Genomic DNA, 27193 nt, shown 5'->3' with positions numbered 1-27193 from the left:
CTGAGGGGCCTGGGCGGAGTCACCTTCCAGGCCTCACCCCGGCTGCCAGCTGGAGCAGCACCGGCGGCCGCCTGAGGGGCCTATGGTTGGTTTCCGAAGGAGGAGGAGTTGGAAGTTGCCGCCGCCGCGGCGAACGCGGCGGCTAGAACAACCGCGCTGCGGGGAGAGACAATGGAGGAGGCCTGGGCTGGGCGCCGAGCGGCCGGCCTGAGAGGACGGGTTCGGGAGAGAGACAGTGACGTGGCCGCCCTGGCCACGGTCACGCCCGAGCTCTTCGAGGTAAAGGTTGGCGGGGGATGGGGCGCCCACCCTCGTTTTCCTTCTTGCTGCCGGGAAGAGGACCCTCGCTGAGGGAAAGACTGCAGAAGCCGCTCCGAGAGAGGACCTAGCGGCCCTCGCCTGGGGCAGGTGGCGGGGGTGGCTGCTCCGGAGGAGGGCGGGGGCGAGTAAGCCGCGCGTGGGGGAAAAGTTGTCGCGGGAGAGCCAAATCCTCTACCCGCGCGTGTGTACGGACTCTTTTCAATGGGGAGGGAGCCTCACCCACCAATATAATTGCTCTTTCTGTGGGCTGCTGGCGCTGCCGGCGGATGTAAGGCTGAGGGGGGAGTTGGTGGGGCGGCGGTGTGTCAAGGGGTTCGGGAGGGGAAAGGAGAGGGGGATGCGCATTTGCTGGACAAGCGGGGGAGAGTGCGGCTTGGGGATTGGAAGGACGGAGGGCGAGAAAGCGAATGATACCGTGTGAATTGAAGGTGATGAAAGGGAAACGGTGGAAACAAGAGGCAGGACGGGACCCAAGCGACTGGTCGAGGCTGGGGGGACGAGGCACGGAGGTCGCCGAGTCCGGCTGCGGTGGAAAAGCGCGAGCGGCCGGGGCGGGGAAAGGCAGGCGGTCGCTTTCCACCGACCCACCATAGCCTCAGCTGCCCGGGCGAGGGCCGCGGACCCGATTCCAGCGGCCACCGCTGCATGCTGCACGCCCGACTTGTGGCCGGAAGAGAAGGCGGAAGCCCAGATAGGCCGCCATCAGACGCCAAAGGATGGTTTAGAGAGGAGGGAGAGCTGAGATGAACGGGGACTTGGTGCAATGGGCAGGAGAGGGAGAGACGTGGGTGGGAGCGGCTCGGAGCCGAAGAGACCCAGAGGGAAGCGAAGCGAAGCGGAGGGAGAAGATGGGGGCTGAAGAACGGGGGAAGTTGGAATGGACGAGTATTTGGAGAGCGGAGCTTAGTTCCTTCGAAGGGTGGGGGGGCCGTGGGCGCATTGTATGAGATCGAGCGAGCAGTTCGAGCGGAGGGGTATGCTTTTGTTCGGAGGATTGGAGGCCAAGAGAACCGAGAGCCAGCTGCTCAGGAGTGTTGGCCGGGGAAGATCGGTGGGGGAAGGGAGAGAGAGAAAACTAGAAAATAAAGTGAGTGAGGGGCAAGAAAAGCGAGAGGCAGATTGGGGAGAGGAGTGTGGGAGACAAAGAATTGTAGTAAGTAGGAAGGGGTGAAGATAGACCTACCCCCAGGTGAGAACATGAGAGGTGGAGGAGAGAAGCAGCCACTTGCAGAGAGTTAAGTGAATGAAGAGTGAGTAGGAGGGAGGAGAAGAAGTTGGAGTGGCTAGAGATTGAAGAGTCTGGTTTTAATTGGTAAAAGGATGGAGGTAGTAGAAGGCCTCTGGGAGAGAGGACAGGGTGACTGGAAGTGTGGGCAGTCACTAACCACTGCCAGGTGAGAGTGGAGCAAATGAGAAGGAAGGTGGGCAGTCACTTAAGCACTGCCCAGGAGTGAAGGAGCAAATGGGAGGATAGGAAAGAGATGAGAAGGGTGGAATTGCAGAAGAGTGGGAGATAATAGAAGGAATTACTGGAGGTTCTAGGAGAGGACCTTAATGCTGACATACAGTCCCCAGTGTGGTTGGGATGAAGGATAAATGAAGAGATGTCAGAAGAAGAGGATCATGATAGTGATATTGAGACAGAGGTATTGCAGGAGATGGGGCAAGCCATTGCGGGGGGGGGGGTTGGGAAATTTGAGACCAATCCCCTCTTCTAGCCTCCTGATCATACCTGAGAATTAGGCAGCAGGATTGCTGGGGACCCTAGTCTCAGGTTGATGCTGTTAAATGCTAGGCCTGCCTGTAGTAAGACCATCATTTGTGACTTGATTGAGGAGGAAAGGGTAGACATGGCATGAATTAATGAACCCTGGATGAATGAGGATGAAGTGCCCCTGCCTCAGACTACTTGGGTTTCTGATGTTGCATGCTTGTAGAGTCGCCACTCCTTGAGAGTTGTAACAAAAAGGGACCTGGAGGTGAACATTCTATGCTGGAGTTCCCCTCCCGTGGAACACACTCCACCAGGTAAAAGAAATGCACCCTCATGACAAATATTCAAGAAGCTTTTAAAAACATGGCTTTTTAGTACACATTTGGGCACTGAAGCAAGAATTGGCAGAGATACTTGAACTTGGGATGAATCTGGTTGCTGGATGATCAGGCATCATGGTTTTATAGTAGTAATACCATAATTGCTGATTGTATCTTTTATTTTAGATATATTGATGTACTTTTGTTGTTTACTGTATTGTTATGTATTATTATATATTGTATGTTATTGTTTGTGAACCACTTAGAGTCTGACTATTGAAGCAGCATAAAAGCATTTGGAATAAATCGTAAGCCAACCTGTCATGCAGCTGTTCAAGACAAGATTATTTTGTAAACAAGAATAATATGTAATAAGTAAAATTCAGAATGGGAATGAATCTGGGGAAAGATAAGCAGTAGAAAATTTTAAAGGTGTAGAATGGTGGTTGGAATACATGCTTCCTTCACTTGTGTTCATTTCAGTCATGCTGTCTGGAAAGATAGAGAAATTTAACAGTAATATTCTTGTTTTTAATTAAACTTCCTAGAATTATTGTTGCTCCTTGCAAAACTCCATTTTGTTTACAATTGGTGTTCTTAAAAGGGGGAAACTTGTCATGTTGATAATTAAATATTCCATCTCCATCAGCTGCTATGATTCTATGACAATCAGAGCATTTTAGCCATTCACATCTGTGGTGCTTTGAGAATCATTCATTTAATGAAACTTAATAAAATTCTATAAATTCTTATAAAAAAAATCATTTAAATCATAGCTATTAATGGAGTACCAGGCAGATTAATATTTAAATTAAAGGCCTTATAAGGTTACCATTTCTTTCCTTGGTAAGGCTCCTATTTTCATAACAGCTGGATTTGCAGCAAAGGTTCAGGTGGTATGAAGATAGGAATTCTCATACCAGGATTGTTTTAAACTGCAATTGTTCAAAGCACAGCACCCTGCTCTGGAGAGAAAGTGGCAATACAAACTTCTCTGGGCATGTAACAGGAGCAATGTGGGTTTCATATTTAGGAACTGATTTACCTGGAGCATTATTTTTCTGGTCTTTAATGAAAAAAATATAAGCTGTGAAATGGAGTGAGCATGTCTATAAAGTTAGGGTCAGAATGGTGGTGTTAGGATATATGAAGAAAAGGGAAGGAGGCATGCCCTGGGGGCCTTAGAAAACAAAGTCTCAGTTGAAAAAGAATCTACAATCTTTGCTCATGCCAAAACACAGACAAGTCAAAATCCATCTCCAGAATATTTATTTAATAAACGTATAATTGTCCCTTTTTTGAAAGGTCACAGTCCTCCCTCCTGCTCTGTCTCATTTACTGGAAAGTAAATTCCATTGAAATCATAGGCTGAATTCATATAATGCAACTATCTGATTTTTTTAGCATGATGTATAACACAGGTTGTTTTCATTTATGTGTGAGCCATTCTCTTTGCATTATTCAACAAGGCGTAATTAAAATAGTCCTCAATAACAAAAGCTAACTATTACGTACAGGACTGGGGGAAGTATTTCAGGATGACATACAGTAGGAACAATACAATGGATCCCAGAAACAGCAGCCAAGAACTGATAACAGGGAATTAAATAAAATCTAGCAAGCCATAAAACCATGCTGTAAAACCTGTTGAAATGGCCAGTTGTTTTTTTAAAAAAAAAACACTAACACAAACACATTGTATGAAACATGAATTAAGATTGGTTGCTATAACATTGTTTTCTGGGGCAGGTGTTCTACTTTTTGAAGATTGCAACTGTGAAAGCCCTTTTCCTAGTCCTCTGCCTCATTAGAGTCTCCAATGATTATTTGTAAATTCAGGATATAGATAACAGCCTTTCAATTTGTTGGATCTATTTCACGCTGGCAAGAGATCTTTGTTGAAATCTGGAAATCCCAGTTAGTACAGTAACTCTTATTTTGTGTAAGTAAACTTGCAGAAAAATATTCAAAGAAAGTTTTGCATATTACTGTACAAAATTCCAATTTAGAGGTTAAGAGAACACCAGTACCTATGGCCATACTATCTTTGTCCAGAGGAGGGTCACTTGAAGAAACATACTACATAGTGTTCAGTGTCACTTAGGTTAAGTACCTTGTTCTGAAGTCTTGATTCAAGCATTGTAATGTAACAGATTTCCATATCACTTCCAGTAGAATACTTTGGAAGTTTGACAGCTGCCTAGACTACAAGAAAATAATGCAAACTTAACAGTTTTCACCATGAAAGTCAATTTACACAAGTTGTCAAAGACAACGTTTTTGTGGTAAACAAGAAATCAAATGTTCAATGATGTTTTGGAATACCTAGACGTGATTAGTCTCAAAATACTTTTGATTCAGAAAGGCCTCCTGTTCTCAGTGTTTTTTTAAAAGCTCTATAGCTCTTCCCAGTAAACTAGATTTTAATATTAGATTTAAAAAATAAGCAATGACTCTGCTTGTTTTTTTCTCAAATGAAATTAGTACCAGCATTGTAATAATTTTATATTTAAACATTTTAATTAATAGAGTCATTATTGATGTGTTCTATCAATAGGTTTGTCTAATTACTTTATTGCATTGGAAAACGCTAGGATGAAGAAGAAGATTCTGTACATTTAAAATACTTAAAATTTAAAAATACATACAGGTTTTATATAGTGCCAGCAAAAAGCCTTCCCCAAAGACTCTTGGTTCAGAAATGTCATATAGAGCATGGGTATGACCAGGATTTGGGATCTGTAAATGGCATAAAATGGGAGTGGCAAGGTGAAAGCCACAATAGTGGAGGAACCGGTACGGTGTATTTAAGAAAAATATTGAAAAAAATGAGTCATGAATACAGCATTGATGAATTGGCTTCTTGAAAGCTTACCTCTGGTATTTTTGGAAAGTGTGGATGCTGGAATATGTGTACTCATAGTGTAGTCTAACAAGTTTATTCTTGTGAACTTAAAAGGTAGCTGTTTTGAATGCAAAAGAGGGAGTTGTGGAACATAAAACTGCCTTATATCAGGGTGGACTATCCTTGTATGATATGCTACAGTGCGCAGGTACCTAAGTGTGAGGTGGAGTGTTTTTCTCACTGCTGCTACCTGAGATCCTTGTGATTGGATAAATTCAGAATTTAAAACAAAAAACAACCTTCCACTACCTAATCCGGTATCTTTTTGAGCTATTCTGTGGGAGGAGCCCTCTGTATAACATGTTGGCCTTAGGGAGTGATACTGCTGAATGAATTGCAAGTAGATCTAGACAGAGCTTTGTGGTTATTGACAGGTCCTGAAGTGTAGAAGGCTGGGAATTGTTACTTATGCAAGCTAATTATGGAAACTTTAAATGAGATAGTCATCATTTTCAAAATGCTTAATTTTTAGATTAAATGCACAAATATCAGAAGTGCCATTGGTCCTATTATTTAATTGCAGAAAAAAATGCTTTAAATTGTTTTTTTTCAGTGAGGTATGAACAATATGTAGACTGCATTTCCAACTGTGGCTCCCTGTAAAAAAGTCTTTTCTTGTATGGCTAGGAGCCCTTTGTGGCAGATGAGTACATTGAACGCTTGGCATGGAGGACTCCTGGTGGAGGTTCCAGAGGTGGCATGGAAGCTTTTGATCCCAAAAGGTAAAATTTAGCTGCATAATGTAGCCATACATTGCATTTTAACCATCTTTAGCACAGAACAAGCATTCCATGAATCAAATAAGTATCCAATAAGCACACCAACTGTGACTGTTACCCTCCCCACCTCCACCCAAGCAAGCTTAGAGATTTTAAGAATAGTAGAGGTTAGAAGGGAACAATTTTTCTTTCCAAAGCCTAGACTGGAGAACAAATGGATCTTATGCAGCCTTATGACCAGATCATTTTAGTTTCTACAAGTGACATCAAAAGCTTGGTGAATTAATTTCTTTGGTATATAACTGTGTATATGGACAGACATAAGGGATAAATTTGGGGCCTATAACATTTATAGATTCTTGGATGATGGGGAAGATAACATGATTATATGCTCTAGAATTTGTCACTGCTAATTTGTAAAGTCTTTGTGATCCTTACATTGCCTTATATTGTATAACATCTCATTTTAGTATCAAGGATAAACATTTGCATATTAAAACCTGTCTTACTAAAGTGTTTATCCTCATTAGATTGCAAGAAGAATTTGTGAATCATATCAATGAACTGAAGTTACTAGATGAACGAATCCAAAGGAGGGTGGAAAAATTGGAGCAACAAGTCCAAAGGGAAGCTAAGGAGTTTGCCAAGAAAGTTCAAGAGCTGCAGAAAAGCAATCAGGTAAACAGGAAGAGCACAGATTCTTCCATTCATCTGACTCACTTCAGTAAATTATACACAGAATGGCTGAGATTGCACATTGTGCTTTTCTGTAGTGTGGTGGATTCTGCTCTGAATGTTGCACAAAAAAATCCTATTTTTATCCCATGAACACTTAATCCAGGAACAGTTTAGGCACACTCTAGTAATTACTTAGTAATTCCCGTTTCCTGCATACTTAACTGTAAACAAAATTTGAGAAGTATTTGTCCTTTATTGATCATGGCAACTCAATTTACCTTGATATCTCTATACCTTATAGAGAGAGATTTCTTTTCAGTTGCTTTAATTACTTCATAAATATCTTCAACCGTTAATAGCCCTGCTGGAATATGGATGAAGTTACAACTGTGAAATTCAAATTCAAACTTGTATGGGGGAAAGCTTGATATAATTCTAAATTTCAGATGGAAACTACATACCAATCTTTGTTAAGACACATTCCAAGTACTTGATTTCCATGGAATTAATTTGGATCAAATTAGTTAAAATGGTATTTTTCATCAGTTGGGTTTTTATTGTAGTGGGTGTTTGCACATTTTAGAGAAGTTTGGCTAGGTCCTGAATCATCCCTTATACTGGCTTCTGAGCTTTTTCTTCTTCTGAATGTAATTAAAGAGCTTGATTTCCATTCATTATAGGAAACACAAACATTGTTTTGTCTATTTCTCCCAGGTTGCTTTCCAGCATTTCCAAGAACTAGATGAGCATGTCAGCTATGTGGCAACTAAAGTCTGTCACCTAGGTGACCTGCTGGAGGGGGTAAATACACCAAGGCAACGGCTAGTAGAGGCTCACAAACTGATGAAATACTTTAATGAGTTTCTAGATGGAGAGCTGAAGTCTGATGTTTTCACCAATCCTGAAAAGGTAAGACCCATCAGCAAGATTGAATGAGGTTACTCATGATAAACCGAGTTACCCTAATTATAATTCTTGCTACAACTTTTCCACAGTTTAACTCCCCAGTGAGCGACTTGTCCGGGCTCCATTGTTCTTGAGTGCAGATTAACTTCATTTGTCTGCTGATTCAGCGATTCTCAAAGTGGTAGTGCTGTCACTTTTTCATTTTGCAAAATCATAAGCAACTTGGAAGAATGCTGAGAGAGTAATTCTTTAGAATGCCTTAGAAATCTCTTATGTTCTTCTTCTGATTGCCCTAATTCTTCCTACTTCTGAATGAACCTTTTTCCCCACATGGACCTTGAGAAATCTCTCCAACAAAATCTCTTTGTATAGATAAGTATTTTCAGAGTGTGTATTTAGATTTCTTCTTGAGGCATACAATGAATACTGAGGTGCATTGATAAAACCTAGCAGATGTCAGAATTTTTTTCTTGTGAATCTGAATTTTCACAATTTCAAACCAGGATATTACTTGAATATTGGGGGGCATTTTAAATTTGGGGGAAACTACTGAAAAATGCTACCCCTGGCTAGCCATCTGCTGCATCTCAAGCTGGGAAGGGCACTTGGAGCAGGTCCCCTGAAGATGATCCTAGGCTATGGTTAAGTATATATGGGAGGAGGCATTATTTCAGATACTATGGTTTAATAGAAGCTCATTATTCCCAGCCTTTTACATGAGGGCATAAGTACAGGCAGCACAATGGAATGTGAGAAGAATGTGTTTTCTGTGCAAGTTGCCTGTACCTTATCCCTGTCTTTCTGACTTGAGACACTTACGCTCAGAACAAATTTGTTGGACCTACCAAATGCAGCAGAGCTGAGAAAATGTCTCATGGATGATCTCTCTGCCCCAGTTATTTTGCAAGTCTTGCTTTTCTTGTCAGATCTTACAAGGATTTTCATCATTCATGGCATTAAGATATATTAAAAAGTTGCTGAGAGGTCCAAGATAACTAGTAGTGTCACACTCCCAAAACAAGTTCCCAGTGTAGGTCATTATCACAGTAATCAAAACAGTCTTAGTTCTGTATTCCAGATGAAAGCCTGACTGAAATAATTCCAAATAATCAGCATTCTACAGATGTCTTTGAGTTGTGAGGCCACCACTTTCTCGATCAGCTTAGCTATCAGTGGCATTTCTGAGTCTGGCAAATGGTTTCCAGCTGTTCCAGGTCAAGGGAAGGTTTCTTCAAGAATGGGCATCACTGTCTCCTTTGGGCAGGGAGAAACACACCTCTCCAACAAGAAAGTGTGAATTATCTGGCTTCACCATGGGGCCAGTCTTCCCTGGCTGGTTAAGTGAACCAGAAAGAAAAAGGGTTGAAGAAGCAGGTAGTGGTTCTCACCTCTCTAGCACCCTGTCTGCATCAATTGATTGATTATGTGTCATCAAGTCATTTTTGACTTCTGGCAACCACATAGGTAGATTTTCTCCAGGATGATTTATCCCTAACCTGGTCTTTCAGGTCTTCCAATGGTATACTCATCACCACTGTGACTGAGTCCATCCACCTTGCTGCTGGTTGTCCTCTTCTCTTTCCTTCCACCTTTCCCAGCATTGGAGCCTTTTCCAGAGAGCTAGGTCTTTGCATAATGTGTCCAAAGTAGGATAATTTGAGCCGGGTCATTTGTGCCTTGAGTGAGAACTCTGGGTTGATTTGTTCAGTGATCCATTGGTTTGTTTTCTTGGCTGTCCATGGTATTCTCAGGAGTGTTTGGACATCAAAGTCCACAAGCATCAATACTCTTCCCATCCTGCTTCTTCAAAATCCAACTTGCTTCCATAGAATGTCACAGGGAATATTGCTTGCATGATTCTGATCTTTGTAGGTATAGACACGACATTTGAATACCTTTTCCAAGGCCTTCATTGCTGCTCTACCAAGTGCTAGTCTGCGGCATATTTCTTGAGTCTGCATCAATATCAGATCCTAATTAAAGCAGATCAGAGCAACTTTATTCCTTTATTCACAAAGAATAGTAACTTCTTGTTCCCCAAATGGCATCGGCTCTGTTAGTGTGATTATGTGCTGCCAAAAACATTGGTAAGGAAATTTGACTGGATTAGTGGTTGAATGAGTTAAGCATGTCAGAACAGGGTGTGTCCCTCTAACCATGCTGGCTCTGGTATTAGATCTGGAAGTATCATCTTGAAAGAAATGTTAGCAGTACTCCTGAACTATCTCTGGGATCAAAGAAACATATTTTGCTCAACCCCCCTCTCCCCATGCAGTGAAATAAATGAGGCAACAGCTATGCAAAAAGGGTAGGCTATGTAGGGACTGAAGCTGGTAGAAATGTCCCGCAAAGATTTTTAGCTCTTGTATGTGCAGGAAAGGAGATAATTATAGGTTTTATAAATAAATAAGGCAGGAAGACAATTTTTTAAAAATAGATTTGTTGCAAGCTGATTTTGAAGGACTATTAAATGTTCCCTCAGTAAAGAAATGCATTGTGCAATATGTCTCCAAATATTTCTGCTTTTTAAAAAATAGGTGGCATGGCAGACAAATTAAGGAAAACACTGAATACAGGGAACAAATAATCTTAGATATAGTTCTCTCTTATAGTAAATTTTATGTCTTTCCCTTATAGATTGAAGAGGCAGCTGATATTATCCAGAAGCTGCATCTGATAGCACAGGAATTACCTTTTGACAGGTGAAGTGTGACTGATGGCTATAAGTTACATTTGATTTCTGTTTGTGTCAGCTGGATTTCAGTTGACTCTTCTACTGACTTTTGGGGAAAATGAGTTGAATTGATACTCAATGGTATGATGAATCAAAATGAGAAACTTCATTTTAAAAGAATATATTGTTAGCCCATTAACATTTAACGTTAGTTCTGTCACAGGTAGAAGCATACTGTGCAATTCGCTGCCTGTTCCTTGAAACGTAAGCTCCAATAAATGCAGTGAGGTTTATTCCTAGGTAGGTGTATATAGGATTGTAGCCTTACTTAAAACGTAGAAGGCAGATCTCACAAAAATCCATGATATTTAGAAATCCTTTAAAGTTATTTGCTTATATTTATTTATTTATTTATTTATTTGATTTTTATCCCGCCTTTATTATTTTTATAAATAACTCAAGGTGGTGAACATACCTAATACTCCTTCCTCCTCCTATTTTCCCTACAACAACAACCCTGTGAGGTGGGTTGGGCTGAGAGAGAGTGACTGGCCCAAGGCCACCCAGCTGGTTTTCATGCCTAAGGCAGGACTAGAACTCTCAGTCTCCTGGTTTGTAGCCTGGTGCCTTAACCACTAGACCAAATGCATTTTATACCACTCAGTTGTTGAAGTTATCTGAATAGTTCTATTGATCTTAAAACATATAAAAACATATTGTAAAATGACTAAAAATTAAAATGAAAGTAAATGATCAGCCATGCAAGGATCTAAAAGTGTTCACTTGAAAATGCCACAGCCTAGTCTTTGGTGAGAATCTCTGGGGAGGGCATTCCATATCCAGCATCACCACTGCAAAAGTCTTCCTTCTAGTGGCCACCCTCTTCACTTTGTCCACAAAGCTTCAGAAGCTGGCCTTAATAACTGTTAGATTTGTTTGGCAGAAGCCACTCCTTCAGGTGACCTGTGGCCAAGCCGCTTAAAACTTTAGAGGACGATACCAGCACTGAAAGGCCCAAACAAATGAGCAGATATGGGAAAGCCCTGGCCTAATGTACTCGTCTATTTTGGATTACGTGTAGCTACAGGACCATTTTCAAAGATAGCTGCGTGTATAGTGCATTGCAGTAATGCATTTTGGAGGTTACCAGAGGATAGATAACGGGGGCAAAACCATTCCATTTTATTTGGTGTATTAGGGCATTTGATGAAAAGCATTCTTAGCTGCAAGAGAATCCAGTGACAGAGTTGGATGTATAAATAATTAAAAATTGGAAACCTGACCTGGGAACTGCAGGCCACAAGTGGGCTGTAAACTATCCCTAAAGCCCTGTTTTATGACCCTGAAGATCATGCCACCAACATTTGGCAGTGTGATTTCCTACCAAATTCAGATGAAAACAAATAAATAAAATGTGCTAAAACTTTAAATAAGCTTAGCATATCTTGAACAGTAACCTCTCAATAATCACCTTTCTTGAAGCGGTAGCATCCACTTACAAGAATTCATTTGTTTCTTCTGTGTGCCTGTGGCCCCAATTGCCACAAATAATATATTTTTTTTAAAAGTGGAAATTTGTCTTGCAGAAAGATTTCCAGTCCCTACTTTAAGAAGAATACAGCCTCTTCCAGAACAGATCAATTACTACTCAACTGGGCAGATCCTCTGTTGTATCGTTATATATCACCTGGATATTGATGATACCTCAGTCCACATTTTCAGTGACTTCCCACATGGCTTTTCATTAATCAGAATATGACATAAAATAAAGCCTTGTAGCATAAATTTTGTAGATCAGAGGAATAAGCAGCCAGCACCACCTTCTGGAAGTGACCATACTTATAAAAGCGAACCCACTGCAGACCTATAACAATCTATTTGGAGGGATACACTTTTTTATAGCCTGCTGATATGTCCAACAAAATCCATAGGGATCACAGGATGGATTTTGGGTGGGTGGGTGAGGTTCAAGCAAAAAAAAATCCCACTGGGTTTCCAGAGCAATTTTGATTCCTGTGCCAAGCCTGCAGCCCTAGAGGAATGGATCTAGAAAATGTGATCCATCCAAGTGTGCTTGGAGTTTACTGAGCTGAATGCTGCTCTCGCTGTCCAATCTTAATTTTTATCCTCACCACAGCCTTGGAAGATAAACTGGGCTGATAAACTGTGATTAACTCAAAGCCACCAATGAGTATGGCTGGAGGGGCAATTCAACCCTGTCTTCCAAATCTATATCACTTTTTACCATATACTTACACAGCTCTTCTTGAGGACGAGAAAGGATGCAACATTCTTTATGCAGTATAGTATTTCTTTTCCACATACTTGGCTTTACTGTTCTGCGGATATATTATTTTTCATTATAGGATTCATTTCTTTCTTATGTGGATATTACATTTTTTTTGTTTATTAAGGGAGCTTTTCTGTCATTCTGTTTGGATTTTGGCCTTTGAATCCTCAGACTATAGTGTATAACTGAGACTGGTAGTAGAAGTAAAACCTCAGGATGTTTCCTATGATAGATTTAGACATAAAAGAGGACTACATTGCATACGAAAATAGGAGAGCGTGATGTCAGTGACACTGCTAGAAATTGCATTTAACATACATACCCATCACACTGTGTTCTTTTGGGATAAGGAATATTATGCAAAGCTCAAAAAGGAAGTAAGAAATAATAAGGAAAAGAAATTATAAGCATGAATAAGAAAAAGAAAAGGCCATATGGTTAAATCTAGTTTACATCAGTAAGATTTTAAAAAATATACAGTTCTTATGCATCTATTAGCAGTATTTCTGAGCCTGTATTTTCATACTTATTTGCAAATGTAAGACAACTTTAGCTGCTGCTGTTAGGATTGCACAGCTGGAGACCTGAACCTTAGGACTATTGACTAACACTTGGCTTCTCTTGTGAGTCTCCGGTTTGAGGTAGTGATTGAAAGGTGCTTTCTTGGGGTCGGTGCTGAGCACTGGTTTACCTGTTCCTCTTCGTATTTCATATGCTAGCTGCAAAGTACCTGTGGTTGCCACCAAGTATAACTTGACAGGGAGTGGCCCTTAATTTCGTTTTCTGTAAGTATGTAATTATATGATGTACATGATCATGGCATTCAAGCATTAATTTTTTAAAAAGCATTTTGCTTTGTTCTTGGTGTTGGATAGCTAAAATAGAAACATTGCAGCTAAAAAGTACACTGCATATATGTCTCATGGTTGGAAGATTGAAATGCTAAGGCATGAGCTTTATTCTTTCTTTCTTTCACAGGTTTTCTGAAGTAAAATCTAAAATAGCAAGTAAGATTGCATCTTTAATTTAATTTGTTTGAAAATAATTCTACTGCTTCTGTTTAATGAACCCTGACATGTTATTTTATTTCCTTCACCCTCTTCCTTGAACTCAGGTAAGTACCATGATTTAGAGTGCCAACTAATCCAGGAGTTTACGAATGCACAAAGAAGGGGGCAAATCTACAGGATGAGAGAAGTAACGGCAGTTTTGCTTCACTTTAAGGTGAGATGTCTGTCTCTAAGGCTTTAGTGTTGTACATATTTACAGAAGCTTCTCTGTAGAATTTGCTTCTGATAAACTATGTTTATATAGAAGCATATTAATAGTTTGTACTCAGAATAAACCTTTCTAGATGCCATTTTTTTTCCAGCAGACCTGTGCAGTCATTAATGCATCAACTCATTTAGTTCTGTTGGTTGGTTGTGTTTCAGTGAACCAATACATTTTGATTCTAGGAAAAGTCCTTTCTTTTGTCGTTACTAGTGTGACTGTTGGATTATTTCTTCATTTCTTTCTTTCTAGCATCAGTATACTTGAACTGTCCTCCTAAAAAAAATTTCCGCTAACCATCTCTTCTCTGTGTCTCATTTTGATCCACGCAGTTGGCTGTTTGAATCAGACATTTGTGTGCAAGCTCAGACTGAGAGCTGTTATAGGCAGAGGTTCTCAATGGACATTTGTGGAATTCTTCCTCCCTGCTACTCAAACTGAGCACATTTTGGATGTGCTTATAAGTGCTCATATAGCAGCTCAGTGGCTATGGCTAAACTGGATTAGGAGCAGTAAGGATATTTAGTACTATATGTTGATGCTTATATCTCTCAAGGTGAAAAACTTTGGAATTCTGAATATTGCATATTAAAAATCTCATTCTGAATGAATAGCAACTGTCCGTTGCTGTTGATTCAGCTCAGGAGACAATGGCTCTGAGAGGCTATTGAACTGGGGAAATTAAATACAGTAACATGTATGGTAGATAATGTATGGTTGATAAAAGGCTTCACTTTATGACCAACAACTGTTATTTTGGTTAGCTCCGTTGTCATCCAGGAGACTGAGAAGAGAAAGAAAAAGCCAGAAAACTAGTTATTCTCTACCCATTGTCTTTACTAATTTCAAACATTAATGAACTATAGTCAACATTTAACTAAATTGCGAATCTTCTTTTTTTCCCATAGGGCTATTCCCACTGTGTTGATGTGTATATAAAACAGTGCCAAGAGGTAAGGATTTGGATTAGATATTATGTTGTATATATACTTATATAAAATACCTATAGATATAACTTTTTTAATGTAGAAACTCTCTTCTAATTTTTCTGTGATTCAGGGTGCCTATTTGAGAAGTGATATTTTTGAAGATACAGCCATTCTTTGCCAGAATGTGAACAGACAAGTTGGAGATATATTTAGTAGTCCAGAGACTGTAATGGCCAAACTTATTCAGAATATCTTTGAAATCAGACTTCAGGTAACTTACAAGCGTTCCTATTTTTTTTTTAAAAGCTACTTGCCAATATAATGGATCTGTTTGCTTTTTTTGTAGATGACATACCTTTGTAGTATGGTTACCTGTACCAATTTTTCCACCCTTATCTCCAAGCTTTTTTGGTGCAAGAATGCATTATATATGATTGGTGGCTTGTGCCAGTCTTTCCCAAACCTTTCTCTCCATTTGGCGTAGACATTGTCTGATAATGGACGTGATGACTTGAAATTATGGGAGTTGAAGGCCCAGATACCTGGAAAACATCAGATTGAAGAAGGCTGTACATGCCTGGCCCTTTCCACACGCATACTTTCTCTCTCTTGATTCAGACTTCAGTTGTATTCTCCAGTTTTGGATGGTTCATACAAACACAATCTGTGATTCCCAGTTGTACATGGATAGTAGCCTATGGCAGAGGATCTTTATGGGCATGGTTAAAAGAAGAATATGGAATGTTCTGTATTTAAAAGAGAATGCTACTTCAGACAACTATCTAGGGATCCTGAAATGCTACAGAACTGCTTCTTTTGATGGTTGCTTATAGTGGTTGTGTTTGCTGCTATTCCTCTGCTTAGGAGATGTTTTGCTTTATCTTTGGATTCTTGGATTTTCTATCTAACTATATCCATAAGCATAGGGACAGAAAAGCAATGTGTAAGAAGGCTGAAGCCTAATGCTTCTGATAAAAACCTTTGCATTCTTGTACTTAATGTTAGAGAATAGCATGCCAAAATACTGGCATTTCTTTTGTAGTGAATGAGAGATTTGTTCAATAGGAAGTCCACACTGTACAGTACATCTGGTGAAAATAATGCAAAGGGTATCAGGATATCTATATGCCTTTTCTTTTCTGTCCTCCCCTCTCCTATCCAGGCTGTGGAACAAAGAGGGATAACAATAGTTAGATTACAGTGAAAAGGCAAAAATTAAACAATGCAGAAATGGGTAAATGGCTGCGGTGTAATGTTAGTGCTGATTGTGATGGAAATTTCATAACTGAATTAAATTGCATTGAATATATACTAGGCACATGTATTCTTAATGGAAATAAATAATAGAATACTGGCCTTTGTTTCACAGGGTTATATAAAAGACCAGTTAGAAGAACATAAGAAATCAGATGCAGAACAATATCTTCAGAGTCTCTATGAACTGTACACAAGGTTGGTTCTATTTTAAAATACTTAAAAAAATGAAGTTGTAAGAGGCCCAGATGAGGAGGTCTGGACTCCTTATTTGATTTGTCCTTCTGCAGTTCTCTGTACAAGCTACCTTTTCTTGGAACTGTGGACTGTTCTTTACACTGAATATTTTTTTCTCTTGCATTAATTTATACAGTAACGTGTCAAGTTATTTAGGAACTATGCCCTACTTTTCCAAATATGAAAAGGAAAAGATAGAAATGTTCATTGCTGTAGCATTCAGAACAAAGTTAGTGTCAGAAGAAATGTGGAAATGAAAAGCACCTTTTATTGGTTGCACCATATGAATATATGAAATATTATACAGCCTGCCTCCAGAAAGCGCTAATGATGGAGAGTGGCAGATGGGTGGCTGGAGTGAAAAATGATTGCACTGGCTCTGTCTGTGCATAATGCTAAGGCAGGATTTGCTTTGACCATAATTTTTTTAAAAAAATTAGGAATGAGATGAAATTACTTATATACAGAAGCAAATTCATCATGGATTCTGCAGCAAATTTCTGGTTTCATTTCTTAAATTTTCTTTTGCCTGACCCAAAACAATTCAGATGGAGCACGAAGTAAAGCAGGAGTAAGTTCCGGGTTCAGACATCAGAAAAAGACATGAAAACAAGTCTGGATTCATGAATCAACAATAAAATATATATTAACATTTTATTCAAATTATGATTTGTTTCCAAAAAGTAAACAGTGGTTTGGATGGCTTGAAGTTATGCTAAGCTAGAAACAAGGTACATTATGGCTTAACTTTATGTGTGAAACCTGTTGTTGTTCTCATCTCTGACATATAAAGGTTAGTGCCTGCCCTGCTCATGAAGTACTAACCTTTGTGTTAAATCAACTGGGGCTGGAGTGCCAGGGTGCGGGAAACTCTTTGAATAGCAGGGGCTATTCTTGTTTGAGACAAATACAAGTCAGTTGGGAAGAATTGATTTTGGCATTCCGTAAGGGAATGTGAAAAGATTGATTAAAGATCTCTTGTTCTTACTAGGGGATTTTCTAGTAATCTCTAATTTAGTGAACTGTTAAGGTCCATGGTTGCTTACTGGTAGATCTCTGGGTGATTTCCAGTTGGTCAGCAAGGATTTCTGACTTCCAGTTGTTTTAACAATAGCTGCAACAAAATGACGCCCCCGCTCCCACCCTCAGTTACTTTACTGAAAGGAATTGTAGTGTTTTTGTGTGAAAGGACTATGAGCTGTGTTCATTTCTCATAATCAAAACAAATTCCTGGGCTGAGAATTCTTTAAGTGTTTGTCTTTTGCTCTAAGCTCCAGCTGGTGGATCTTGGGATTCTAGGTAGAATAGGCTTGAGGTCTGCCTGCTTCCATCATAAGGTGCATTCTGGCTCCTTACTGTGCCCCCTAAGAAGTGAACATTCATAGATGTTATACCTGTATTTTACCTCCTGCAACTACATTGTTTTCTTCTCTTGCTCTTGGCCTTAACATAAAGGACTACTAATCTTTCAAGCAAATTGATGGAGTTTAACTTGGGCACTGATAAGCAGACTTTCCTGTCTAAGCTTATCAAATCCATCTTTGTTTCCTACTTGGAGAATTACATTGAGGTGGAAATTGGTTATTTGAGAAGCAGGAGCTCCATGATTTTGCAGCGCTATTATGATTCCAAAAACCACCAGAAGAGAGCTATTGGAAGTGGAGGGTAAGTACTACTTTTTAATCTTATTGTTGTTGTCTTGTAAAATTTGCAGTATTTATAAACTTCTTTAAGTGTGCACACCTTGTTTAAAACGTGTGTGTATGCTTATTTTAATATTGGCTTGATTGTATAACGACAGTTACTGATCGATTGATTATGTGCCATCAAATCGGTGTCAGTCCTCGCTGCTGGTTATCCTCTTTTTCTCTTTCTTTTCATCTCTCCCAGCATCATGAATTTCTCAAGAGAGCTAGGTTTTTGCATAATGTGTGCAAAGTATGATAATATGAATCTGGTCCTCTGTGCCTTGAGTGAAAGCTCTGTATTGATTTGTTCTATGATCCATTTGTTTGTTTTCTTGGCTCTTCATTCTGTTCTTGGGAATCTTCTCCAACACCAACCTTCTAAAGTGTCAATACTTTTTCTATCCTGCTTCTTCAAAGTTCAACTTTCTCTTCCATAGAGTGTCACAGGAAAAACAATTGCCTGCACAATTCTGATGTTTGTAGGTATAGACCTATCCCAGCATCTGAATATCTTTTTCAAGGCTTTCTAGTAGGTGGTAGTCTGGGGCTTATTTCTTGACTGCTGGTTCTTTTTCTGTTGATGGCTGATCCCAAAAGGCAGAAGCTGTCCACCACTTCAGTATCTCCATTGTCAATTCTGAGGCTGGTTGCTGCACCTGTTACTACTATTTTGGTTTTTATATATATATATATATATATATATATATATATATATATATATATATATATATATATATATATATATATATATAATTTTAGTCCCATTTTTTCACTGTGCTCCTTGATTTTCATTACTAGAGTTTGCAGATCATTTGCATATTGCATTTTCATTTATTGGAGTTGTATCAATAGCATAGCACAGGTTATTGATATTTCTTCCTCCAGTTTTAAAACCACACTCACCTTCCTTCAATATATATTCATCATAGAGGTTGAATATGGGGAGTATACAGCCTTGTCTCATTCCTTTGCTGACCTGGAGCCTGGAGCCAGACTGACCTGGAGCCATTCTGTTTCATCATATTTCATCTGGATCGTGGCTTTGTGTCCTGGGTATAGGTTTCATATGAGGACAATTTGAGATTCCGGGATTCCCATTTTCCTAAGGATATTACACAGCTTGACATGGTTGATGCAGTTGAAGACTCTTCTATAATGAATGGAACATATATTGACACTTTGGTATTCTTTGGTTTTCTCAATGATCCAGTGTGCTCCAGCAATAATGCTTCTTGTACCTCAGTCTTTTTTAAAGCCAGTCTGAACACCTGGCATCTCCCTTTCCATGTAGGACTCTAATCTGTGTTGGATGATCTTAAACGTTATTTTGCTAGCATGTAAATTAAGGATATTGTGTACACTCTGTTAAATCTCCTTTTATATTGGTATGTAGACTGACCTATTCCAGTCTGTTGGCCACTGTGTCATTTTCCAGATTTCCTGGCATAGTTTGGTTAGAAGTTTTACTGATTCTTCTTCTGTTGCTTGCCACATTTTGGTAGATATTCCATCAATTCCTTAGCCTTCCAACTTTGTAATGACTGCAGTGCTGATCTAATGTCTTACAGTACTAAAGGTTCTTAAGGATCTTAGAAGTTGACATCTCTATGGTACAAAAATTCAGTGTACTCCTTCCATCTTTTTTTATCTTCTTTGAAGAAGTCAGCTACAAAACCAGGTTGAAAATTTGCAGTGATCTGTGATATGGCCATAAATGTCCTAACAAGTGTAACAGTGTAGTCTCTTTGGAGTTTTCTGTTTTGCCTGTTCTAAAAATCCTTAGAAGAGGCAATAGGAAAGAAATAAACTGTTTAATACATTGCCAAATTAGCTGGGATAGCTTATCCATGCCATGCAGCCTTTTAAAATACAAACTATGTTATGCACATTGCATGCATAGATTTTGCCCAGCAATTGGTATGTCAGTGGAAAGGAATTCCCACATCCCTGGCATGCTGCTTTGTTATAGAAAAGGTGGTGATTTAAGAGAATGCATACAAATCATCTGTGTTTGAACTGTTAGAACTGTGTCTTTTGCCAAGTCTGTTTTGGAACCTGCTTCAAACAACCAGGATCAACTTCTGAAACAGCTGTGTGTGCCTGGAAAAAGAACAGCTGCTCTAGTGATTGAAAAAGAAGTGCATTGTATGTGCTCCTACAAATTCTGAAACACTTCTTTTTAAAGGAGTTACCCAATCTTAGGGCTTATCTATTCATGAATATGCTTGACTCTGCCTAACATCCTGAATTTTCTTACGAACAACTGTGTGTCTCCAGCCATAGAGGTGCTCTTGATCAGTGTTGTGGATCCTGACGGATCACAGGAGAAAGTGGCTGTTTTTTAAAGGATGGTACATGTCAAACAATGTCACTTCATAAAGAAGCCTTTTCCCCCCCAGTGGGAAGGTATTTGTTTGTTGTATTTAGTATGTAAATTTGTGGTTGATAATACTTGAAAAATTAATCAGAGCAAAAGCTGACTTCAGTAAATGATCCTATTTGGGGTATTTCTTTTTTAGCATTCAAGACCTCAAAGAGAGAATACGACAGCGGACCAACCTGCCTTTGGGCCCAAGCATTGATACCCATGGTGAAACTTTCTTGTCCCAGGATGTTGTGGTTAATTTATTACAAGAAACTAAGCAAGCTTTTGAAAGGTGTCATAGGGTGTGTATATGCAAAATACTAAGTTTTCTAGCTATTATATATTAGAATCCATATATAAATGATATACCCTTATTGGTTAACTGTAATTCAGTTTCTAAAATAGTTTTATTACTTGTTTTTATGCTAACTTTATGAGCTGCTCTATACATTTATTTTAAGTAGACAGAGTAGCAGATTATTTCATGAACTGATGAAAAAAAAAATCAAAACTTTTCAGGGAAATTGAAAGGCCTGAATAACGTTGAGGAAAATTGCAGCTTATTGTTAAGGCCCCCACAATATGCCTGCACCCTCCATTTATTATAGGTTCAGTCTGGATCCCAAAGGCCATCTTGGAATTTAGGTGTTCCAGCATTTTAAATGGTCTTTTAATACCTTTCAAAGATGAAATTACACCTGTTTGTAAGAGTCAGATGAACAAGAGAGGGGCAAGAAACACTGCTTTGTAAGAGTACAACAGATTGTCCAGAACTCTGATAAGAAAAGCAGTATTTGAGGCTTATTAGATATATCCCAACTTGTCCAGTTTAATACAAGAGCTAGAAACTTTGTCAAAAAATAAAGGTAAAGGATTTTGGATCATCGCTAGCAAGAACCCAATAACATGAACATTGACCTGCCTCTCCACAATTGCGCTTGTTTGAATGTAGTCATGTAAATATGCTTTCTGAAATTACTTGCAAATGATTTGTAGCCTATTCTTGCCAGAAAAAGGCTGAAGTTGATGCTTTTCATTTTTAAAGCTTTCTGATCCTTCTGATTTGCCAAAGAATGCTTTCAGGATTTTCTCTTTGCTTGTGGATTTCTTGTGTATTGAACACATTGATTATGCTGTGGAAACAGGGCTGGCTGGTAAGTGGAAAGCTATCTATTTCTGTTTCACATTGCAGGATAAAGTAGTTGATAAGTGTGATGATTGGTTGAAATAAATTTATAATAGCAATAGTGAACTATAAAACCACATATTTTAAAAGGATGTAAAGAATCATTTAGTTAAGAGCAGAGACATCACACTGACAACAAAGGTCCGCATAGTTAAAGCAATGGTTTTCCCAGTAGTAACATATGGCTGCGAGAGCTGCACCATAAGGAAGGCTGAGAGAAGGAAGATCGATGCTTTTGAACTGTGGTGTTGGAGGAAAATTTTGAGAGTGCCTTGGACTGCAAGAAGATCAAACCAGTCCATCCTCCAGGAAATTAAGCCAGACTGCTCACTTGAGGGACTGATATTAAAGGCAAAACTGAAATACTTTGGCCACATAATGAGAAGACAGGACATCCTGGAGAAGATGCTGATGCTAGGGAGAGTGGAAGGCAAAAGGAAGAGGGGCTGACCAAGGGCAAGATGGATGGATGATGTTCTAGAGGTGACGGACTCGTCCCTGGGGGAGCTGGGGGTGTTGTCGACCGACAGGAAGCTCTGGCGTGGGCTGGTCCATGAAGTCACGAAGAGTTGGAAGTGACTGAACAAATAACAACAAAGAATCATTTAATTCTGTAATATATTTTATTTCCACCTTATTTTGTTTATTGGTTCCAGATAGACAACATGTTTAAATATTAGGTCTGTGCATGCTTTGAAAATGATTCAGAAGTTGTACTTCAAAGCTAGTAAAAGGACAGAACCTCTGTACTATTCATTAAACCAGCCTTCCTTTCTTTAGGCTCCCATGTGAGTCTGAAAAAAGATCTGGCTGCTTTAAGAGTGGTATTAACTTGAGGGAGTCAACTCTTGAAAGCAGTCACAATGTTTTTCAGAGTTGCACAGAAGCACCTTTTTCTGAATCATTTTCAAAGCATGTACATCCCTAAGGGATGCAAAACAAATCATCCTTCTTAAAATGGTTGACATATTTGTCCCATGCTTAGTTGTATTTTTTAAATAATTGTTACTCAGGATTCCTAATGGGCTGTTAATTGGATTTTTTTCTTGGTTCCAATGAAATATTTTACCTGTGATCATTTCATTTCACTTTTTAGGTATTCCTTCTCCAGATGCCAAGAATGCAAATCTTTATTTCCTGGATATTGTAAACCAGGCTAATACCATTTTTCATCTTTTTGATAAGCAGTTCAATGACCATCTGATGCCACTGGTGAGGTAGGTCATTTATTGTATCCCCATGCCAAAAGCCATGTGGAATTTGCATCCTAATTCATAAATATTCCTTATGTCAAAATCATCCTCAGTAAAGCCATATGAGAAGCACAGAGCCATCATTTAAATAGCTTCAGTCTAGTCATACTGTACTGATAGCTTCCCTTGCAAGGCATTGGCCCTTCTTCTCGGAAACCTGCCTCTCCTCACTTCACACTAGTGTCTACATTTTCTGTAAATAATAAAGCTAGTGCTGTTTCATACATGGACGTGCTTGTGGGCTTCCTGGAAGTTTCTAGTTGGCTACTTTGAGAAACAGAATGTTGAACCTAGATGGGCCTCTGATACGATCCAGCAGTGTTCTTAGATTCTTAAAGTGTGTAATGCTTTTCTATATTTGTCTGCATTCTGTATCCCTAGTAGCGCCCCCGCCCCTGTGCCCCTTTCACATCAGTTAGATTGTTTTGTACGTAATTTTGACATGAAAGGTTATTTTCGGAGAGGTGAGAATAGAAGGGAGATGAGCTAGAAAATCCTTGCACAAGTTAAGCATTTGGAATCCAGGGTGCATTATAATAGATGGTGGATAATAACTTTCCATTCCTTAATTTATCACAGTTCTTCTCCTAAGCTTTCTGAATGTCTTCAGAAGAAAAAGGATATCACAGAACAAATGGAGGTGAAATTGGATATGGGCATAGACAGGCAAGTGAAGATTTCATATTTTAGTTTATCTTTCATTTTTACCATCACTGTTCTAGTGTATTAAAAAACAGAAGTGAATATTGTGTTTTTAAGAATTTACTATAAGCAGTATATTAAATATTAAATAATGAAAATAATAATTTGACAGTCTAGTGTTCCATCATTTCTGCAATCTCATGGAAATAGATATGCATGTGCATTTCATTGCAAAGGATCACGTTGGAACTTCCTAAAGTTCAAAGTGCTCTCTCTAAAACTACCACCTGGTATTTTAACTTTGAAGGACACTGAATTGCATGATTGGACAGATGAAGCACATCTTGGCAGCTGAACAAAAGAAGACCGATTTCAAACCAGAAGATGAGAACAATGTTCTGATTCAGTACACTAACGTGAGTATAGAGTTGATTTTCTTAGCATTTGTCTTGCTTTTTATTTATTTAGATAGATAGATAGATAGATAGATAGATAGATAGATAGATAGATAGATAGATAGATAGATAGATAGATAGATATAGCTTAGTCAGTGGCAAGTGGCACAGCAAGTAATTGGATTGCTGCTGCTGTCCTACAGTTGTTAACTCTGCTCGGTGTAGGCATTTTATTGCCTTGCTTAATAGTCAAGTTTTCTTCCACTTGTCTAGGAATTCTGATGCAGTTTCTTTGTGTGATTTAAGCTGGGGAGAACAGTAGTATTTCCTTCTGCAGTACGTTCCAATACTTTTCATCATTGGCATAGTGTTAATATCGAAATAATTTTTTTCAGAATAATTGCATTTCTTCAGATAATTTAGTTCTCCTGCAAGAAGTCTGTATACTCTGTGTACTAAGTCACATTATTTGCCATCGTGATTTAGCATTTACCTACCACCAGCAGTCAAATCACCCACCCATCCAATAGGATAATTTATAACATCTCAGCTGTAATGGGCCATACACAAAAAGCAAGAGTGAAACTGTTCCCATCTCTTTTCTGAGAGCATAAAGGAGAGAGTTAGAACTCTATGTTGCCATAATCAGATCCAAAATCTGTTAAGAAATTCAGATAACATGCAATCTTGTACTGTATATTAGGTATAGAGTTGATTTTCTTAGCATTTGTCTTGCTTAGTTGCAGGGCCTGCTTGTTTTTCCACCATGCTTGTCTAGTTCTTATAGCAAAGCAGTCAGCCAATGTTTTTGTTCATCATCTGGTTTGTTGCAAAGACTGATGCTGATAGGGGTTACTGGTCCAAGGTCACCTGGCTAGTTTCCATGACTCAGTGAAAACTAGAACCAAGGTCTCCTTGTTCCTAGTCCAGCACCTAAACTGCTATGCCACTGGTTCTCATATTTGGTATAAAATATTTAAAATTAATTATGCCTGAATTAAGAGAGCCAGTTTGGTGTAGTGGCTAAGGCATCAGGCTAGAAACCTGGAGACCGTGCGTTCTAGTCCCACCTCAGGCATGAAGCTAGTTGGGTGACCTTAGGCCAGTTGCTCTCTTTCAGCCCTAGCAAGGAGGCAATGGCAAAACATTTCTGAAATCTTGCCAAGAAAACTGCAGGGACTAGTCCAAGCAGTCACCAGGAGTCAACACTGACTTGAAGGCACCCCCTCTCCCCCAAAAGCCTAAATTGCGAAGTAGCATATTTTAATAGCAATTTATTTTTTACTGGGATTCAGAGCTCTTTTTGTCTGTTGCACAGAGTAAATACAGAATGATTTTGTGATCCTGAATGATCTTCTGATTTGCCAATTACAGTATAATTATTTGTTTGAAGATTGTAGGTTGGTGGATGTGTGTAATTGTGTTTCTGTGTACGTCATATTAAAACCATTACTTTTCATTTCCAATTTCAGATTGCAGGTGTATTTGAGATTACCTTTCCATTGATATTGTTAGGATTCACTTCTTGTAAAATTGTGTGTAGATTAGAGTGCCAGAGTGCTTTGTAAATAATAAAATATATAATGGGAAAGATATTTGAGGCAACCCAGATCTCTTCAACAATCTGACTGGGAAATTAATACAATCTCAATTATAGATGTGTGTAATAGGTTGCAACGTAGTTACTTCAGGTAGTGGCTGGATCACCAAGATTCTTCTATGTTAAGCAGGCTGCTATCCATTGCAAATGCTTAAAATCTTTTAACAAAAGAGAGAGAGAATTCCATGTTCTGGAAAAACCATCTGAAAGTGAATTACTAGCTATTTTGAACAAAAGTTGGTATCCTAGGTATTTCCCAGAGACCCTCCTAACTCATTTTGCAGCTTTCATACTGAGGTGGATCTTTTCTCCTTAACATCCCTGCTTAATGTTGCAGGCCTGTGCCAAAGTCTGTGCCTATGTTAGAAAGCAAGTGGAAAAGATCAGGAATTCTATGGATGGCAAGAATGTGGACAGTGTTCTGATGGAGTTTGGTGTTCGTTTCCATCGCCTCATCTATGAGCATTTACAGCAATATTCCTATAGCTACATGGGTGGCATGTTGGCAATCTGTGATGTGGCTGAATACAGAAAGTGTGCCAAAGAGTTCAAGGTCAGTACTGGCTATTACTGCAGATGCAATCTGAAATATGACCCGTGTGTATTGAACTGGCTGGCATAGCTAAGCTGTGGTCTTAGGTTTGTAAAATGGGCAGTTAAATGACCCATCTCTCAGGTTTGCTGTTTCCCTGAGCAAGATGACAAAAAAGTCTTGCACTGGGAAATATGTAAGTAATCGCTAATAATCTGCTAATGATTTTGTCTTTCTGAAAAGCACCCTTTGATATTTGCACTGAATTTTGCTTTGCTTTTCCTGATTCTCACAGGTTGCGTTGGTTTTGCACCTTTTTGACACGCTCCATTCCCTTTGCAACCTCCTTGTTGTAGCCCCAGATAACTTGAAGCAGGTCTGCTCAGGAGAGCAGCTGGCTATTCTAGAGAAGAATATTCTCCATTCCTTTGTACAGCTCCGCTTTGACTACAGATCTGCTCGTCTTGGTCGCCACTTCAGCTGAGCACGCACGAGAAGCAAGCCAAGCATTTACAAGGACTTGGTTTATCAGACAGCACACGATGGTGGCTTTTGAGTGCAAAATAGGTTGTGGAAGTTGCTCAGATGAACAAACTGTCATAACTAAATTGGTCTTTTCCACTGTCCTGTTTTCATCTTGCTTCTGGAATAAATAATCTTATCAGGTTCCTCCTAAACCACCTTCTGTTTTCTATTCATGAGAAAAACATGGTTGTCAGAAATCACACAGTCCACTAGAGCCTTTTAACTTCTGTTCTGCATGGGAAAAAAATAATAGTTTGATCTTTCAGCATTTGTCAAATGGTGTGTCTTATCCAGTTCTGGCTGTTCCCTTTCCTCAGAGTTTAGTGCTTGCGTATATCCCTAAACTATCCAACAAAACACAATGATTGGATGTGTCTGAGCAGCTGGGAGGGTAGGGTGGGTGACTTCAGCCAAGGTTGCTCTTTTGCTGATAAGATTTCTGTACATGATGAGCAGAAACTCAGCGGTAATACCACGTCACAACACTTAGATGTTGTACGGTGGGGAAATTGTCACATGCTCAAGATATGGTATGAAGATGTTAAAAGGAAAATGACATAGCATGGTACAGAATGAAAAGAGGCTAACGCTGCAGAAATTATATTCATTTTTATTTGTATGAGTTTCTTGCCCCTCTTGAAATGGATGACGGGTAGAATAGCTGTATGGTTAATTCCATTGCCTCATTTTTAAGAACCTTGGAGATGGGCATAGCTGATTTTCTGAGAGACAAGAGGATCTTACAACTACAATTCAGTTTACATTAATGTAGTATCTAATTTAATTTT

General features: G+C 39.2%; 1 protein-coding gene across 1 annotated transcript; it reads left to right on the top strand.

Annotated features, from left to right (window-relative positions):
• Window positions 1-28: 28 nt before the first annotated feature.
• On the top strand, window positions 29-26557 carry EXOC5 (exocyst complex component 5). The gene is made up of 18 exons (XM_063290491.1): window positions 29-279; window positions 5888-5982; window positions 6510-6657; window positions 7372-7566; window positions 10201-10265; window positions 13506-13534; window positions 13642-13751; window positions 14708-14752; window positions 14859-14999; window positions 16098-16180; window positions 17675-17884; window positions 20427-20574; window positions 21318-21426; window positions 22555-22675; window positions 23291-23377; window positions 23661-23769; window positions 25686-25901; window positions 26176-26557. Exons 1-18 carry the CDS (start codon window positions 172-174, stop codon window positions 26362-26364), a joined length of 2208 nt encoding a protein of 735 aa, XP_063146561.1. The 5' UTR covers window positions 29-171; the 3' UTR covers window positions 26365-26557.
• The last annotated feature ends 636 nt before the right edge of the window (window positions 26558-27193 follow it).

The sequence above is a fragment of the Candoia aspera genome, chromosome 1 (genome assembly GCF_035149785.1).
Source record: "Candoia aspera isolate rCanAsp1 chromosome 1, rCanAsp1.hap2, whole genome shotgun sequence".
NCBI lineage: Eukaryota > Metazoa > Chordata > Lepidosauria > Squamata > Boidae > Candoia > Candoia aspera.
Note: the sequence above shows the minus strand (reverse complement) of the source record. Positions and strands in the feature narration are given on the sequence as shown.

Bases quoted from the DNA above. Each gene is read 5' to 3' on its own strand.
- EXOC5 (XM_063290491.1), top strand. From the start codon at position 172: ATGGAGGAGGCCTGGGCTGGGCGCCGAGCGGCCGGCCTGAGAGGACGG. The intron at 13,752-14,707 runs GTGAGATGTCTG...TTTTTCCCATAG, and splicing joins CAGTTTTGCTTCACTTTAAG to GGCTATTCCCACTGTGTTGA. The intron at 20,575-21,317 runs GTGTGTATATGC...TCATTTTTAAAG, and splicing joins CTTTTGAAAGGTGTCATAGG to CTTTCTGATCCTTCTGATTT.